The sequence below is a fragment of the Primulina eburnea genome, chromosome 2 (genome assembly GCF_022965805.1).
Source record: "Primulina eburnea isolate SZY01 chromosome 2, ASM2296580v1, whole genome shotgun sequence".
In the NCBI taxonomy this organism is placed as follows: Eukaryota; Viridiplantae; Streptophyta; class Magnoliopsida; order Lamiales; family Gesneriaceae; genus Primulina; species Primulina eburnea.
Window position 1 is genome coordinate 5,116,569 of NC_133102.1, and position 16,420 is coordinate 5,132,988.

The window sequence follows — 16,420 nt, forward strand, 5'->3', positions numbered from 1 at the left end:
CTCCTTACCTAATGCAATTAACCGATCTGCCATCTAATGTCTTTGCTTTGCTTCACTTCAAGACGTTATCTACCTTGCAAAACTACCTTTTTTAATGGAAGAAGTCGAAGAGACTTTCGAGTCCCGCACACACACATATATCTTCATGCGAAAAGAATATTATTTATCATTGTGTAAATATATATTTTAAATAATAATATGATAGTTTACAAATTAATTGAAAATTAAAAAAAAAAAACAATTTCTAGCCAGAAAATTAATAAAAATATGTAATTTTATTTATTAAAAAATATAGTTAATTTAATTTTATGAGCCAATAAAATTTTATGATATTTTCATATTTAGTGAAATAATTTTATTCACAATTTATAATTATAATTTTAAACCTCGTAGAATTTTAAGATTATATCAATAAAATAAGGATATAAAATGTAACTTTTAAACAATAAAAGAAAAAATTGTTTTATCAATTATATCATAAAATTTCTATATAAATTATAGATTAAAATTTTAATTTTTATTTTTTATCACACTTGTTGCGAGACTATTCAACTATTAAGAATTAAAAAATATTATTTTTTGGATAATCTTTTGTTATTATTGAATGTTAAATTCATTTCTATATATCATAAATTAAAAATCACAAAATCAATAATAGAATTCAAAATTTCTTATAACATTAAAATACAAAATTATTAAATAAACAATCAACAAAAAAATGAAAAATCTGAAAAAGAAAAAAGAAAACGTATATAGAGATACATTCTTAAAATTAGAGAGTGATCGAGACAAATGAGAAGAGAAAAAAATGAGAGGAGAAGAGATGTGACGTGAGATGAGAAAAAGAAAGAACTTGAGTATAAATTAGAATTTTTAAAAATCCATCTAAATTTTTGGGTTAAACCAAAGAAATTTTTTGACAATATATAGTTATACCTTAGACTTTAATGCTTGTATGTAAAAAAATTTCATGAAGTTACTAAAAATCTATTAAAATTTTGAAAAGATCTAGAGATTTGTAAAGTTTTTAAAAGTTAATATTGAATATCACTTGACTTTTTAAAATTCTACGAGAATCTATTTTAGATACTACTAGACTTTTATAGATTATGCAAAAGTCTTGATTAAATATATATAGGCTTTAAAATCTACAAAAGTCATTTAAGTTATAAAAACTCAATCATTGAATACACTCATCTAAAGAATGAGATTCAATATAATCTTATAATCATACAAATATTTGATATGGAATTTCTAATATTTTATATGTATTTTTAAAAAATAAAAATCTAATATTTTCTTCCAAAATAATTAGAAGATAAAATTTATAAAGTACAGATATATATTTTATTTTTTGCTATTTTTGGACAAGGGAAATGTTATGCTATATAGTAATCAACTTTCAGTACCTTAAAAAATTTTGGGCATCGTTTTCTTCAATCGGAACGTGGACATTCAAGAGATCGGAGAAAAGCAAGTCTCAAGTTAAGGTGGTTGGTTGCGGGGAAAGAGAGAAAAAAACAACCATTTTTGACACCCCTTGTCTGAAAACCAGCCCCCATCCGCATTCCACGCCATGTGGAGACTCCAATAACTATTTAAAGGGGAAGGGGATGAAATTTGAAACGGAGTCTGAATCTTTTGGTGCAAATTGTTGAGTGCGTGAAAGAAAAAAAGAAAGCAAAAATGGTTTTCATAACCGAAGAAATGATCAATCAGCTTCAATCCCATGTGGAAAAAAGGTTAGCTTCCTTATGTTCTTAACTAACTACTTATTAATACAGTCTCTCCCCTCAGGATTTTCTCATTTTTCTTGATTTTTCGATCAAAGTTTTGCTTTTTTCTAATGTTGTTGATGAATCATTGAAGAAGTCTTTCCAGGTTTGCCGTTTTAACTTATCTGTTTAGAATTTTTGTGGACGTTGAAAAAATTTTGATTCTTGATGAGCCTAGGTTTGATCTGGGTTTTGGATGGTGGGCTGCATACTTGGTTTGCTCACTTCCAAGCGTGGTTGTGATGATAGATCGGTCAATTATGTGGTTTGAAACTCTGATTTGTAAGGATTACTCTTGTAAACAACATGTTCTTACGTGGAAATTTGAGCTGGATTTGTGGTGGGGAATCTCATTAATCTCTGTCTTGTGTGTTACTCAAGTACATGATTTGATCTACTTTTTAGTAGTAGCAAAAGAAATTGATGTTTCTCGAGTTTACTAGATTAAAAGTTTTTCTATTTTATTCATTGTCATGATCCCGCATTGATTCTGCAAGTGATTGTGTTTTATAATCTTGAGGAGCTCTCCCCTGTATAGGCTATCCTTTTGAGCTTATAGCTTAACATTGGTTGTGATGCTGCGACTTCATGGAATCTCAAAATAGACGAGTTGGGTATGCCCGTCTTGATCATCACCAACTACCAGGCTCCAACCACAGCTAGAATTAATTCAATGAAGGGAATCGGTAGAATGAAAATCGGAATTTCTCAATTTTATTTTAAAAAAATTATTATAATAATAATTATTAACACATGCTTAATGGAAATTTGTGAATCATTCAAAAACAAAATTGAGGACAAACGGAAAACAACATGCTTGGCCTTTTAAATAGAAAACGACCGAGGCAAAAATACGCGTTATAAACTGAACAAAACAAGTACACATTATAAACTGAACAAAACAAGTACTGTAGTGCAAACTTGAATACGCTGGAATTGACAATCCTAAAGCAATAAGCGAGTTTAAATTACATCCCAAGAACATTCTGAAATTGTCTAAAAATTATTAATGATCCAGGACTACGTAAAGGCCGACTTTTGACTGCTCTCTGCCTGAACACTCCTGCTTCTAGTCTTGTTCTTCTAATAACTTATCTAAAACACCTTACAAATTTCAAAGGCGCAGAGTGTGTTATCAACTTAGTCGGTACAAGTATTTTACAGATTATATCATTAATGTCAGATAAGCAGTTTAAAACATACATAATATGAGTATAACATAATGCGTAATAGAATAGAGCATAACCGAATGCGTAATACTAAATTTAGGCAATTGTGGCTTCCAAATACGTTTACAAAGTGATTATGTAACGAGTTCTTATCTGGAAAGACAAGACGTAGCACGTGCTCAGCATATGTTCACATGCTATGTCTTGTCTTTGGGAAATTCTATTCTGATCAATAAGGTTGTTCAAATCTTTGGATTAATAATAAAGTTGAGCTTGATTAGAATGCATTAGAAAAGCTGGCCTTCTTTTAAAGTTTCATTTGGTAATTTCGATTGTTTAACCTTTCATTTCCCTTGCTATCGTATTTTTTGGGTTTTTTTTTGGCTATTGTATTTCTGGTTTTTTTTAATGCAATTATACAAGACTTAGCTTTGATTTCAAGTTATTTGGAGAAATTGTCCTGCCATGCCACTAGGTTATGGCATGTGAAACTTAAGGTTGAAAAATACTGCCTGATAATCTTGACTTAATTTGCAGAAATATTGATCACAGACACGAAAGTGAGACCTTGGTGAGGTATTTTAAAAGCAAGGGATGGGAATGTTTTGGATGCACATCAAATGGTTTGTTGCTGTTCATCCAACTTGTTTGAGTTTCTTTCTTTCTTTCTTGCTTTTTTTTTTAAGTTCTTACCAGTGCCCACTTTTTTCAGCTTATTGACTGTTCGAAATGGAGGATACAAAATCAAATTGATAACATACAACTGGTGAGTTTTTAGTTACTCAGCTCTGTGTTTCTGCTATTGATTTACATGTTTGTGATTTATCTTGGATCAACGCATCATATTATTGGCCCCAGAGTATGAACTATATCACTCTACTGATACTTTTGAGCTCGAGCTCAAAAAATTCATTACATCGATTGAGCGCAAATCTAGCCAATTCTACTTATCATACACCCTTATTTGATGAGAATATCATGATTCTTTGATCAACAAACATCGCAAGGTCTTTTGATCGAATGAAATAATTTGAATATAGAAATTATGAGTGAATGAATAATATTTTTAGAAAATCTCGTATGTTGGGAGCATTGATTGCTTCAGCAAGCATAAACTATTACCTCAATTTATAAATGACCATACAATAACGGGTGGTCACTTGGTATTAGAACTAAGATAACATGTTTGATTTTCATAACTTGAAACTTTGTACAATTACTGGAAATGATCATTTCTTGCTCTAAATCGTCATCAACATAACAAGCAATTATGGTTTAATATTTTATTAAGACTTAGCATAATCTTTGAGTCATTTGGACTTCTCGATGAAGACAACTCGAATATATGCTCCATAATTATATTCGGGTTAAGTACCCTTTTTGTCCCAATATATTACTTGGGCGTAATTCCTAAAACCATTTGTCCCTTTTGTTGTGATGTGCTAAAAGGTCCATCGACTTATTCATTTTAGACCCAATCCTTGAAGACTAACAAAAAGGGTACATGCGCCATCCTAGTTTTCACCCAAAATTGAGTATTTTTCTGACTAGGATAGTATGTTTTCCCATCCCTGTTATTTGGGGCCAAAACTGTTTTGGTCCCTTTTCCGTGAATTTTGTATGATGCATATATGTCGGGGACCAAATATACGTGCTTACCATGAAGAGTCCAAATACGTGCTTACTTCAACCACTACATGGAAGGATGAGATTGGCGTCCCACTCATCCGGACTGTGGCATTCCTTTTCTGCTTTCTTTCCACAAGTTCAATTCTCAGTCGAATTCTAACATGAAGTGGATGAGATGCTGGGATTGGCGTCCCATCCCTCCGGACTGTGGCCTTCCTTTGCTGCTTTCTTTCCACAAGTTCAATTCTCGGTCGAATTCTAACCTTTCTTAGCTCATTTAAACACAGTCAAAACATTTCTTTATAAATTCTAAAGGCCATTTGAACTAATCAAAAAATCGCAATTTAATGAACAATCTCCTTCTATTACAATATCCTCGGGAATGATAATTTCTCCAGCTACCATTGCGATCTAAACTTGGTACTCGGGTTATACTACATTTCAAAAGATTTGAGTTGAATATGTATTGTTTTTGGTATTACGTCAAACTTTTGTCCTATTCTATGTTTTTGGAACCCTCGCTAAGTGCATCCAATTGCTTTATGTTGAATTCTTTAATTGATTGTTCACTTTATTTTTAACGGGTGATCTTTGCAGCAGCCAATTGATACTCACATGTATACATCAATACGAGAATCACAGCTTGTTGGAATTTCTGGATATTCAAAAGAGGTACTCTGCTTGGATATAATTGGAGTTTATTTTATCTGAGCTGTTTTGCCAACCCTGGAAAAACATACCAAATTATTAACTCCAGCTTACAACGACCATATAAAATAATGGAAAAAAACCACCAGTCACCCAGGAATGACACAAAAAAGATCACCCCTTTAATTTTACAGGGTCTTCCTGTAATTGCTATTGGTGTAGGGCAAAGCTTCTGTAAGATATCATATTCCATTGTTTTTTTGTCCTTCACCTCACTAGATATGAATATTCAAAAAATAATTTCAGCAAATGAAGTGCCATAATGACTGTTTTGCTTTTACAGAACCATTATTATGTTGAAAATAGATCTGTCACATAGCTAGACTAACATTAACTCTTGTGATTATAGCCTTCTGCAACGAAAAAATATGGACGATATATTGGCACCTGCATAAAGATTTCGGACATGACTGGCCTAAAGCTTTCAGCATTAAGTAAAATTAAGGTACTTCTTCATATTACATTAATAGCAACACCAGAAATTTTGTGTAGAAGATATGATTAAAACTCGAAAAATTTAGGAGGGACAAATTTACGATTTTCCTCGTACATAAAAATATACAAATTTATCGAAATTTAAAAATAAAGAGGGGGCAATGGCCCCAGCCCATCCTGCTCTAGCTCCCCACTGAATTGCATGGCATTCAAGAGCTCCGACTAGGGGGTGCAAGTAGACTTGTCAAATTGGGTTAGGCCCGTCGGGCTGGCCCGCCCCGCCATAAAATTTGAACGGGTTGGGTTGATAAAATAACAGCCCATTTGGAGGCGGGCCAAATGGACTGAGCCCGTTTGGGTTGCGGGCCAAGACGGGGCTGGCTGGCCCAACAAATTAGGGCAGTGTTTTATATTTTTAAGTGAGTAAATCTGTCGCAATTAGACTTGTCAAAACGGGCTCGCGGGGCGGGCCAGCCCGCTACCCGTCGTAACCCGCCATTAGGCGGGGCGGGGCGGCCCACCATTTTGGCGGGCCTATAAATGGCCAACCCAGCCCAACCCACCTTGGGCTGCGGGTTACGCGGGCCGACCCGCTTATTTTTTTAAGAAAAAAATGCTAAACCTTATTATAATAAACATACAAGAAAAATATACTTCGTCAAATAGTTTCATAAAATACTTACAAACATTAAAATAAGAAATTAAGAAGCATACAACATAATCCATAAAAAATAAAGTGCTTAAACTTAAACGAAACATGAAAAAACTAAACAAATACTATAAAGTTCATTCTCATTAAACTCCATTCAATCATCATCCTCTACAATAGCTCCCTCCACTGTTTCTGCATCAAAAATTTCAACAACATTGGATCCTTCTTGGGATGAAGTTGTTTGGAAATTTTCACATTCATCATCGTCTATATCTAAAAGACACGAAGTAAGCCAATATATCAATTTAAGAAAAGTTATATATATATATATAATAGTGAAATTACCATAAACATAACCATGCAACCAGTTACGCATGCAAATAAGAGCTTGCACTTTTTCAGGAAGGATGCGACTTCTGTACTTGGTGAGCACGTGAGCACCAATGGAAAAAGTTGACTCTGATGCAACCGTAGTTATGGGGATAGACAAAATATCGCATGCCATCAATGATAGTGAAGGATATCAATGCTTATGGTTCTTCCAATATTCCAAAACATCTAAATTTTGATAATATACAAATTCAAGCTTTGGCTCCTCCAAATAAAGATCTAATTCAGATTTTCCTGCACTTCTAATTGTTTGACTCTCATATGCCATGATTTCCTACATCAATTAACTTATGGTAAAGCAATCTATAATAAAAACAAACCAAAGAGTGAATATAAGAAACATAAAAGAAATAAATCATTCTAATGCTTATATCATAGATATTAGATTCTTTTGCGTTTATTTTTAATTTCTCCTCCACTTTGAGTATGTGAAATTGTAAGAGAAGACGATCTTGGTTGTGAAGAACTTGTCTGATTGGTGTTAGAATACTGCTCAAAAAGCTTATACAACTTTGTCTTCACAATCAACATCTTCTCTTGGCATTTGATAGGATCATCATCAAGCTTCGAATAAAAAAACTCTAACATAAAAAGCTTTATTCGTGGGTCAAGAATAGCCCCAAATACAAGCACCACGCTGTATTGATTCCATTACTTATCAAACTTCTCTTTCATCCTTTTACACATATCACTTACCACCAAATCTTCATTTGACAAGTTCTCATTTAACAAAACCTCAATCTTCCAAACTTGCATTTGATGTAGGATAAAAAGAATCCGAGATCAAATTAGTAGTATCATAAAATGATTTAAGAAATTCACATATTTTTTCTCCTCTTTTCCACTCTTCAATTGAAGGACAATATTTATAATTATTATCATTCAATTGAAGAGAAGAAAATGACTTTTTATGTTTGATGGCACTATCCAACATCAAATATGTTGAATTCAAACGAGTAGGCACATCCAATCTCAAGCCAATACCACTGTCAATGTTACCAACTGCTCTCACACATTATTCAAATTTTCTCATCCTACCCTCTGAGCCTTTCACATACTTGATAGATACTCTAATTTTATTCAAAGCTACACTAGCTATTTTGAGACCTTCTTGGACAATGAGATTCAATATATGAGCAGAACAACGAACATGAAAAAATTCACCATCACACAACAAGCTATCATGCAACGAGAGTCGTTCTTTCAAAATGCCTTGCATATTATCATTACTTGATGCATTATCCAATGTCAAAGAGAAAACTTTTTTCTCAATCCGCCATTCCTTCAATAATCCAAACAATTTTGATGCCAATTCGACTCTTGAGTGTGGATGAGGCATATGAGCAAAGCTAAGTATTTTACTATTCAATTTCCAATCATCGTCAACAAAGTGGGCACTCAAGCAAATGTATCCCTCACTAGTGTATGCAGTCCATACGTCTGAAGTTAAACAAATTCTATTTTTTATATTGGCCAAAGTTTGCCTAAGTTTCACTTTCTCTCTCATGTAGATTCTTGAAATGTCGGCGACAAGAGTATTTCTAGAAATACAAAGCACATCAGGATTGTTTGGATTCAATTTCCAAACAAGTTTGCTCATATGCCTCATCCACACTCAGGGGTCGAATTGACATCAGAATTGTTTGGATTTTTGAAAGAATGACGGATTGAGAAAAAAGTTTTCTCTTTGACATTGGATAATGCATCAAGTAATGATAATATGCAAGGCATTTTGAAAGAACAACTCTCGTTGCATGATAGCCTGATGGTGAATTTTTTCATGTTCGTTGTTCTGCTCATATATTGAATCTCATTGTCCAAGAAGGTCTCAAAATAGCTAGTGTAGCTTTGAATAAAATTAGAGTATCTATCAAGTATGTGAAAGGCTCAGAGGGTAGGATGAGAAAATTTGAAGAAGGCGTGAGAGCACTTGGTAACATTGACAGTGGTATTGGCTTGAGATTGGATGTGCCTACTCGTTGGAACTCAACATATTTGATGTTGGATAGTGCCATCAAACATAAAAAGGCATTTTCTTCCCTTCAATTGAATGATAATAATTATAAATATTGTCCTTCAATTGAAGAGTGGAAAAGAGGAGAAAAAATATGTGAATTTCTTGAGTCATTTTATGATACTACTAATTTGATCTCGGGTTCTTTTTATCCTACATCAAATGCAAGTTTGGAAGATTGAGGTTTTGTTAAATGAGAACTTGTCAAATGAAGATTTGGTGGTAAGTGATATGTGTAAAAGGATGAAAGAGAAGTTTGATAAGTATTGGAATCAATATAGCGTGGTGCTTGCATTTGGGGCTATTCTTGACCCAGGAATAAAGCTTTCTATGTTAGAGTTTTTTTATTCGAAGCTTGATGATGATGCTATCAAATGCCAAGAGAAGATGTTGATTGTGAAGACAAAGTTGTATAAGCTTTTTGAACAGTATTCTAACACCAATCAGACAAGTTCTTCACAACCAAGATCGTCTTCTCTTACAATTTCACAACCAAGATCGCCTTCTCTTACAATTTCACATACTCAAAGTGGAGGAAAAATTAAAAATAAAGGCAAAAAAATCTATGATGTAAGTATTAAAATGATTTATTTCTTATATTCACTCTTTGGTTTGTTTTTATATATATATTGCTTTACATGTAGGAAATCATGGCATATGAGAGTCAAACCATTAGAAGTGCAGGAAAATCTTAATTAGATCTTTATTTGGAGGAGCCAAAGCTTGAATTTGTACATTATCAAAATTTAGATGTTTTGGAGCATTGGAAGAACCATAAGCATCGATACCCTTCACTTTCATTGATGGCATGCGATATTTTGTCTATCCCCATAACTACGGTTGCATCAGAGTCAACTTTTTCCATTGGTGCTCACGTGCTCACCAAGTACAGAAGTCGCATCCTTCTTGAAAACGTGCAAGCTCTTATTTGCACGCGTAACTGGTTGCGTGGTTATGTTAATGGTAATTTCACTATTATATATATATATATATATATATATATCTATATATATATAAATATATATAACTTTTCTTAAATTGATATATTGGCTTAGTTCGTATCTTTTAGATGCAGACGATGATGAATGTGCAAATTTCAAAACAACTTCATCCCAAGAAGGATCCAATGTTGTTGAAGTTTTTGATTAAGAAACAGTGGAAGGAGCTATTGTAGAGGATGAAGATTGAATGAGTTTAATGAGAATGGACTTTATAGTATTTGTTTAGTTTTTTCATATTTGGTTTAAACACTTTATTTTTATGGATTATGTTGTATGATTTCTTAATTTCTTATTTTAATGTTTGTAAGTATTTTACGAAACTATTTGACGAAATATATTTTTCTTGTATGTTTATTATAATAAGGTTTAACATTTTTTTTCTTAAAAAAATAAGTGGGTCGGCCCACGGCAGGGGTTGGGCTCGGTTGGCCATTTATAGGCCCGCCAAAATGATGGGCCGCCCCGCCCACCCCGCCTAATGGTGGGTTACGATGGGTAGCGGGCTGGCCCGCCCCACGGGCCCGTTTTGACAAGTCTAGGTGCAAAATCATATATTATTTGAACAATTGATTCTATCATGTTATTGAGTAAGTTGATGATATTAAGATACCGTATTTTCTTTCAAATACTCGGTGTTTTTTAAGCGAAAAATATGAATTCTTAGCTAATCAATTGTTTATCAACATCAATCTCGCTAATAATTTAGCTGAGTAGTTAGCTATAGATCTTTAAGGATTTAGGTACTGTCTTCGAGTTGCATGGGCGTGTGTTGTCGAAATTCCTTTTTAAATAATTAATCAATGACAAACTTTGGGGGCTCAAACTCAAATCTATTCATTGAGTAAATTAGTTGATTTTATATAGTTCATTTAAATCATGTTGTTACAACGTTTAGAGTAGAAAATAAACATGAATAAATTTGGCCAATTTTATCTATCATATTGTACACTTTCTGGACGTACATTATACTGCTAGAATTTTTATATATTCGTCCATGACCCTTGTCGAATATGAGTTTTTAAAAAGATGGCCTCCTTTTGTTAAAATAGGTATAGTCTCAAGGATGATATCTGTGGGGACCCGGACGCTAATCTAGTTCTTAATCGTCATTGAGACTAATTAATCACTTATAATAAACAGGGTCTAAATTTTTTTTCTAAAATACACAGCGGGAACGTAATGTAATTAAATTCAAATTACATATTAAACATAACATACAATTATTGTATAATCTACAATAATCCGACTAGGTTCAACTACATATCAGTGCTGAATCCTAAGTTGCTTCAAAGCCCGGATCTCCACGCTATCTAGTCCAGCCTCGTACTCTTCTTGACCCTGATCCTAGCCCACCTGTTGCCATGCACACATACAAACAAGACAACAGCCGGATAACTCCGGTGAGATATAAATATCCCAGTATAAATCATGTATACATGCAATCATCTAAACCATATAATCGCATATAACAGACAATCATATCATATATCAAAGTCATGATATGAATCAATAACAAGAATAAATCATATTCTAAACATGTACCCTAATCCGGAACATAAATCCATATCAAGAATAAAGTCTATTCTAAGCATGTACCAATATCAGGAACATAATTCAACATCCATCAGAATCAATCAATCAGACTGTCACTCAAACTCGTGACTCTACGTTTTAGACTAGACTCAATCCTAGCCTAGGGATCCCGGTTTCCAGACATTGGCATTCCATATCGACCAACAGTAATAGAAAAGACTCCAGTTCTATCCACGTCGATATAGTATCGATCACCAGAAATAGAAGAAGCTCTGTTTCTATCCACATCAGTATAGTATCGATCACCAGTAATAGAAGAAACTCCGATTCTATCCACATCGATATAACATCGATCAACAGTAATAGAAGAAGTTATGATTCTATCCACATCGATACAATACTGATCACCAGTAATAGAAGGAGCTATAATTCTATCCACATCGATAGCCAATTATCCAGCGACAAACTATGGCACTTCCGCCAATACAATATCTCATGACATCGTGCAATGTGCCCGTGGTACTCCTACCACTATCAGACACTTCTGTCACAAAATTACTCGTCTAACACCAGTTATCTATAATTCAAGAGAACAAGTATATCAATCAACTCAATGCAAATATCAATGCAATAAGTAAAGTATGTGATTTAGGAAAACTCGAGTCAAACCTCACCCGAATTGTGCAATCCCAACTCAACATTAATTTATACCTTTATCTTCTCGCTCAGAAGAAGAAGAAGAAGTCCCGACTCTATCTCGGTCCATTCCCAATCTGGTAATAACAATACCGAACAGATATAATATCAATATTCAATTCAATACATGTTCTGATCACAATAAAATCTGATCAATGTCAATTGAGATACGATCTAATCCATATCGACGATATCACGATATAATCAAAATCACTATCGAATCTGTTCAATATCAATCAACTGATGTTTCGACGGCATAACAATACAGTCTTGATAACCCCGTCAGTCCAAACATCACAGATATAATACCAGAACTCATAATTAATGTCGTTACCAGTCATAATCTCAATAACCATACATATCTGATATGAGTTCTCAGTCAAATCGACTCCAAAAATCATAACAATTACATAATCAGTCTATTCTTCGATCTGGCTTCGATTTTACGATGTCTAATGATCGAGCAAAACTTGCACAGTAAAATCCCCAATAAAAATATGATTTTGTATGCTCAAAATAAATCGCAAGTGCACGATGTCAAGTAATAGTATAGTGTATATGAATACGAGTATCGTTCCACTGGAGACTGTATTTAACAATTATTATTTTAGTTATTAAAACTTTAGCGACGAAATTTGATTGTTTGTTTATAACTACTAAAATGCAAGAAAATTAAATAAACAAGTTCAACGATTAAATGATAAAATATGAATGCTAAACCAATGGATTAAATTTCAAATGATAAAAGAATTTGTTGGGACTTCTGGTTCACCTACCCCTTATTAATTAATTAATTCGTTCGATTGTGTTCTACGCTTCCGACAGGATTTCCTATTCAATTGAACACGCTCTCTCGAGCTATGCCAAACTAATTCACTCAATGAAGTAATTAAATGTCTTTAATCATTTATCAAGAATGAACCGCATTTCGATTGATGAAATCCCCTAGTTTTCGACCCTAAGGACTATGACTATCGGCACGTATCCAATTTCATATGTCTATGCAAATTGTAGATCCGCAGATTATACTACTCGATCCTATCACTAGTTATTCTCTCGAACTCACTCGTGATATAAAATTGTCGTAAGAGTTAGCTACGCTCAAACGACACAATAAAAATCGTAATACAATCAAGAGCAACGCACAACTCAAAATATAAATTAATCAACTAAAAGTTTGGGGTAGGATCCCCTTCAATCCCAACAAATATGAAAGTTAGCTACTAGAATTCATAATTAAAATAAGCAAAACAATGTTTAAACAAAGAAAAATAAACTAGAAATACTAGGCGTGACGAAATCTGCGAAGAACGATGCCCGGAAACCGTCGAATCTTCAATCCAAGTGCAAAAGCTCTCCCCAGAAATCCTTTTTGGCTCTCCAAATCTGTCTGAATCCTCTTCAAAAGTCGACCCATCCTTTTTTCCATAGCAACCCCCATCCAAAATAAGGTAAGAAATCGCGTCCAAAATTTTCCAAAAATAGGCGGCGCTCGGGCGGTAGAAAAGTACCGCTCGAGCGCCACACTCTCTGTAAGTTGCTGGACTTGTGCGGCATTCGCGCTCGGGCGGTAGAAATATACCGCTCGAGCGCCACACTCTCTGTCTTGGCCCTTTGTCTTCTCGCGCCCGGGCGGTATAAAAGTACCGCTCGGGCGCCAACTTTCTGTAACGATGGCTTCCGAAGACACCTTCTCGCGCTCGGGCGGTAGAAAATCACCGCCCGAGCGCCAACGTTCTGTCTTGTTTCCTCGGCTGGTCTTCTGTGGCGCCCGGGCGGTAAATTTCTACCGCTCGGGCGCCAAGTATTCTGTCCAACTTCTTGGATTCCACATTTTTCTCCGCTTTCCGACCATTTTTCCTGCAGATTCACCACACACGAGTGAGACATGATAAAATGCCAATGATTACTCTAAAATGAACAAAATGTAGATGAAATGCATGCATGCACAATGCAAACACAACTAAAACTAATGCAATAAACACGTAAAAACACCACCTATCAACCCCCTCATACTAACCTTTTGCTTGCCCTCAAGCAAAACAGGTTAAAGCACGAGACCCTAAACAAACACAACAAAAATAAAAGACTCAAACAAGAACTAACCAACATAAGTCAATGTTAATGGTGAGTTAACAACTTTTATGCTCATGCCTCAGTGAAATTTCCACATACACATCATAATCAAGTCAAATCACAAACGAATACTCATTCTCATCTACACATAAATCTTGACACTAATTTGAACGTGTGTGTGTGTCATGATGGGTCTAGTCATTCGTACTTCAAATAGATCAATCATCAAATCATGCGAATCACTCAATTAACACTTCAATACAAGTCTCACTAGCATGCACCCCCGTGTCCATTCATCACTAACCATCATTTGAACTTTATTAAATTCTTAAGTGCAGACAAGAGTGTCGAAAAGAAGGAAAGTAAGCTCAAGTGGCTAAAAGTTGGGAGTACACCGATCATTTTCATTGTGCACTTGTCAAGACTTTTCGTCTGACTTTCCTCGTCTCCTTACATCTCCAACTTTTAGCCTAGGAATAGATTTTCATTCCTTTTATTTCGGCTCCCCCCTCACCTTACATCTCCTTTTTCTTTTTTCTTTTTTTTTTCTTTTTTTTTTTTTGCTCAAAGTTCTTTTTGCAAGTAACTTTGTTATTTCAACATGTTGATGCACAATTTTCACACGTGTACTCCCTAGGCTAAGAATATATGACTTTGGATTATAGCTGGTTAGGAGTAAGATATTTGAATTTAGTGCATTGAAAAGGAGGTATATGTAAAGTTCAAGGCAAATCAAATTCTCTATTCAAGGTCTCAATCAGTGACTTATTTCCACGGGTTTACATGCCAAATCAACTCATAAATGATGTCTTTCAAGTTAACACACAAGACCATCAAATGTCACCATTCTTCCTACAAAATTCTAGTCCCCACACATATGTGCTCAAAAAGTTCAAAATTTGTACCAAAATTCATGTTTCAACAATCAAGAGTATCATTCATGAAGTGACCCACGCAATATTTTTGTATATTATCAGTTCAACATCATCATTGGCGCATAAATTATGTCTTCTCACCATAAACGACACTAGACAACATAAATGCAACGAATAACTAAGCAACCATAACAATCTACCCCCCCTCATACTAGAGTTGTGCAATGCCCTCATTGCACAAAACGAAACAGACATTAAAAATAAAACAACTCATGAATGGAAATGCAAACATAGAAATGCAAACACAAATATGCAAACACAAATGCAGACTAAATAAACATGAAAGGTAATAAACATGCAAGACGGAAACAATGATAAGAAAGAAAAACAGAAAATCGGTAACGGGAAAAAAATTGCGAAGTAGGGGAAACAGTAAACTCCCCTGATCAAGGCTCATCCTCGTCATGTTCCGGCGGTTGCACTCCGGCGGCACCCCCGTGCTGGTGATAATCATACTGGAACTGGAATGGGGGAGGAGGTAGCGGAGACGGCGGCACGGTCGATGGGTCAACGCCCCCTTGCACAAGCAGCGATCGCATCATGGAGTCAATGTGAGACAGATGGTCGGTGACATACGAGTTGAACTGCCCTTGATGCGTTTGGAAGGTGAGATTCTCGGCCATCATATCGGTGTGAGTTCGCCGGCGGGGTGGTGGTGGACGGCGGCGTGGAGCGGCGGCGCTAGAGCCACCTAAATTTTCCTCCTCAGTGGGGAAGTCAATCTGTCGCTTCGCATACTTTCGCTTATCGTCTTCGATGGTAATCGGCTTCATGGGTTGAATCCACTCCTCGTCGTCCCGGAATAGAACTCCCGCCCGGGCACACAACTCGGAGATAATTGTCGGGAAGAATAGACCGACGTGACTGTTGCGAGCACACAACATGATTTGAGAGTAGATAAGTGTGCCCACATTCACGTCGTAGCCGTGAGTTAACGCAAAAAAGAGAACCGCTCGTTCCTTTTGGACCTCGCTCTTATGCGATACCGGCATCATCCGTCGGGCTACAAATAAGTACCACATGGCAGCGTCAACGGTCAAGAATTTCTCGTCGAAACAGCTCGGCGGTCCGCCCACTGGTTTCCACATCGCACCCGCACCCGGATGGCATAGTGCGGTGATAATCAAGTCATAGTTCGGGTCAGCAGCTAAAGCCTCAAAACGAGAGTTGTCGACCTCCGTCGTTTCCAACAGTGCATTGATAGTTGCCGAGTCACACGGGACGTGTACACCTCGAACAAACACCGTCCCATTTCTCCCCTCCACAGCATTCGCGTAAAATTCACGCACCACCGAAACTACCGCCGCCTTAGGATGATTGGAAAAAGTTTCCCATCCGCGCCGTTCCAATTCTATCCGAGGTCCTAGGTGCCTATCGGCAGTTTCTTTTCTAAATCCCCTCTCTACT

General features: G+C 35.5%; 1 protein-coding gene across 5 annotated transcripts in view; it reads left to right on the top strand.

The window, feature by feature from the left end:
* Positions 1 to 1,392: 1,392 nt before the first annotated feature.
* The window catches only part of LOC140822555 (uncharacterized), a 29,493-nt gene continuing 14,465 nt past the window's right edge, over positions 1,393 to 16,420 (top strand). The window contains exons 1-5 of one of the 5 annotated variants that reach the window (XM_073183342.1): positions 1,393 to 1,742; positions 3,482 to 3,590; positions 5,171 to 5,245; positions 5,631 to 5,726; positions 9,842 to 10,018. In XM_073183342.1, the coding sequence (XP_073039443.1) occupies positions 1,687 to 1,742; positions 3,482 to 3,590; positions 5,171 to 5,245; positions 5,631 to 5,726; positions 9,842 to 9,946 (441 nt within the window). In that variant the 5' untranslated portion in view covers positions 1,393 to 1,686 and the 3' untranslated portion in view covers positions 9,947 to 10,018. The other 4 variants (XM_073183347.1, XM_073183328.1, XM_073183337.1 and 1 more) reach the window with 4 other exon arrangements.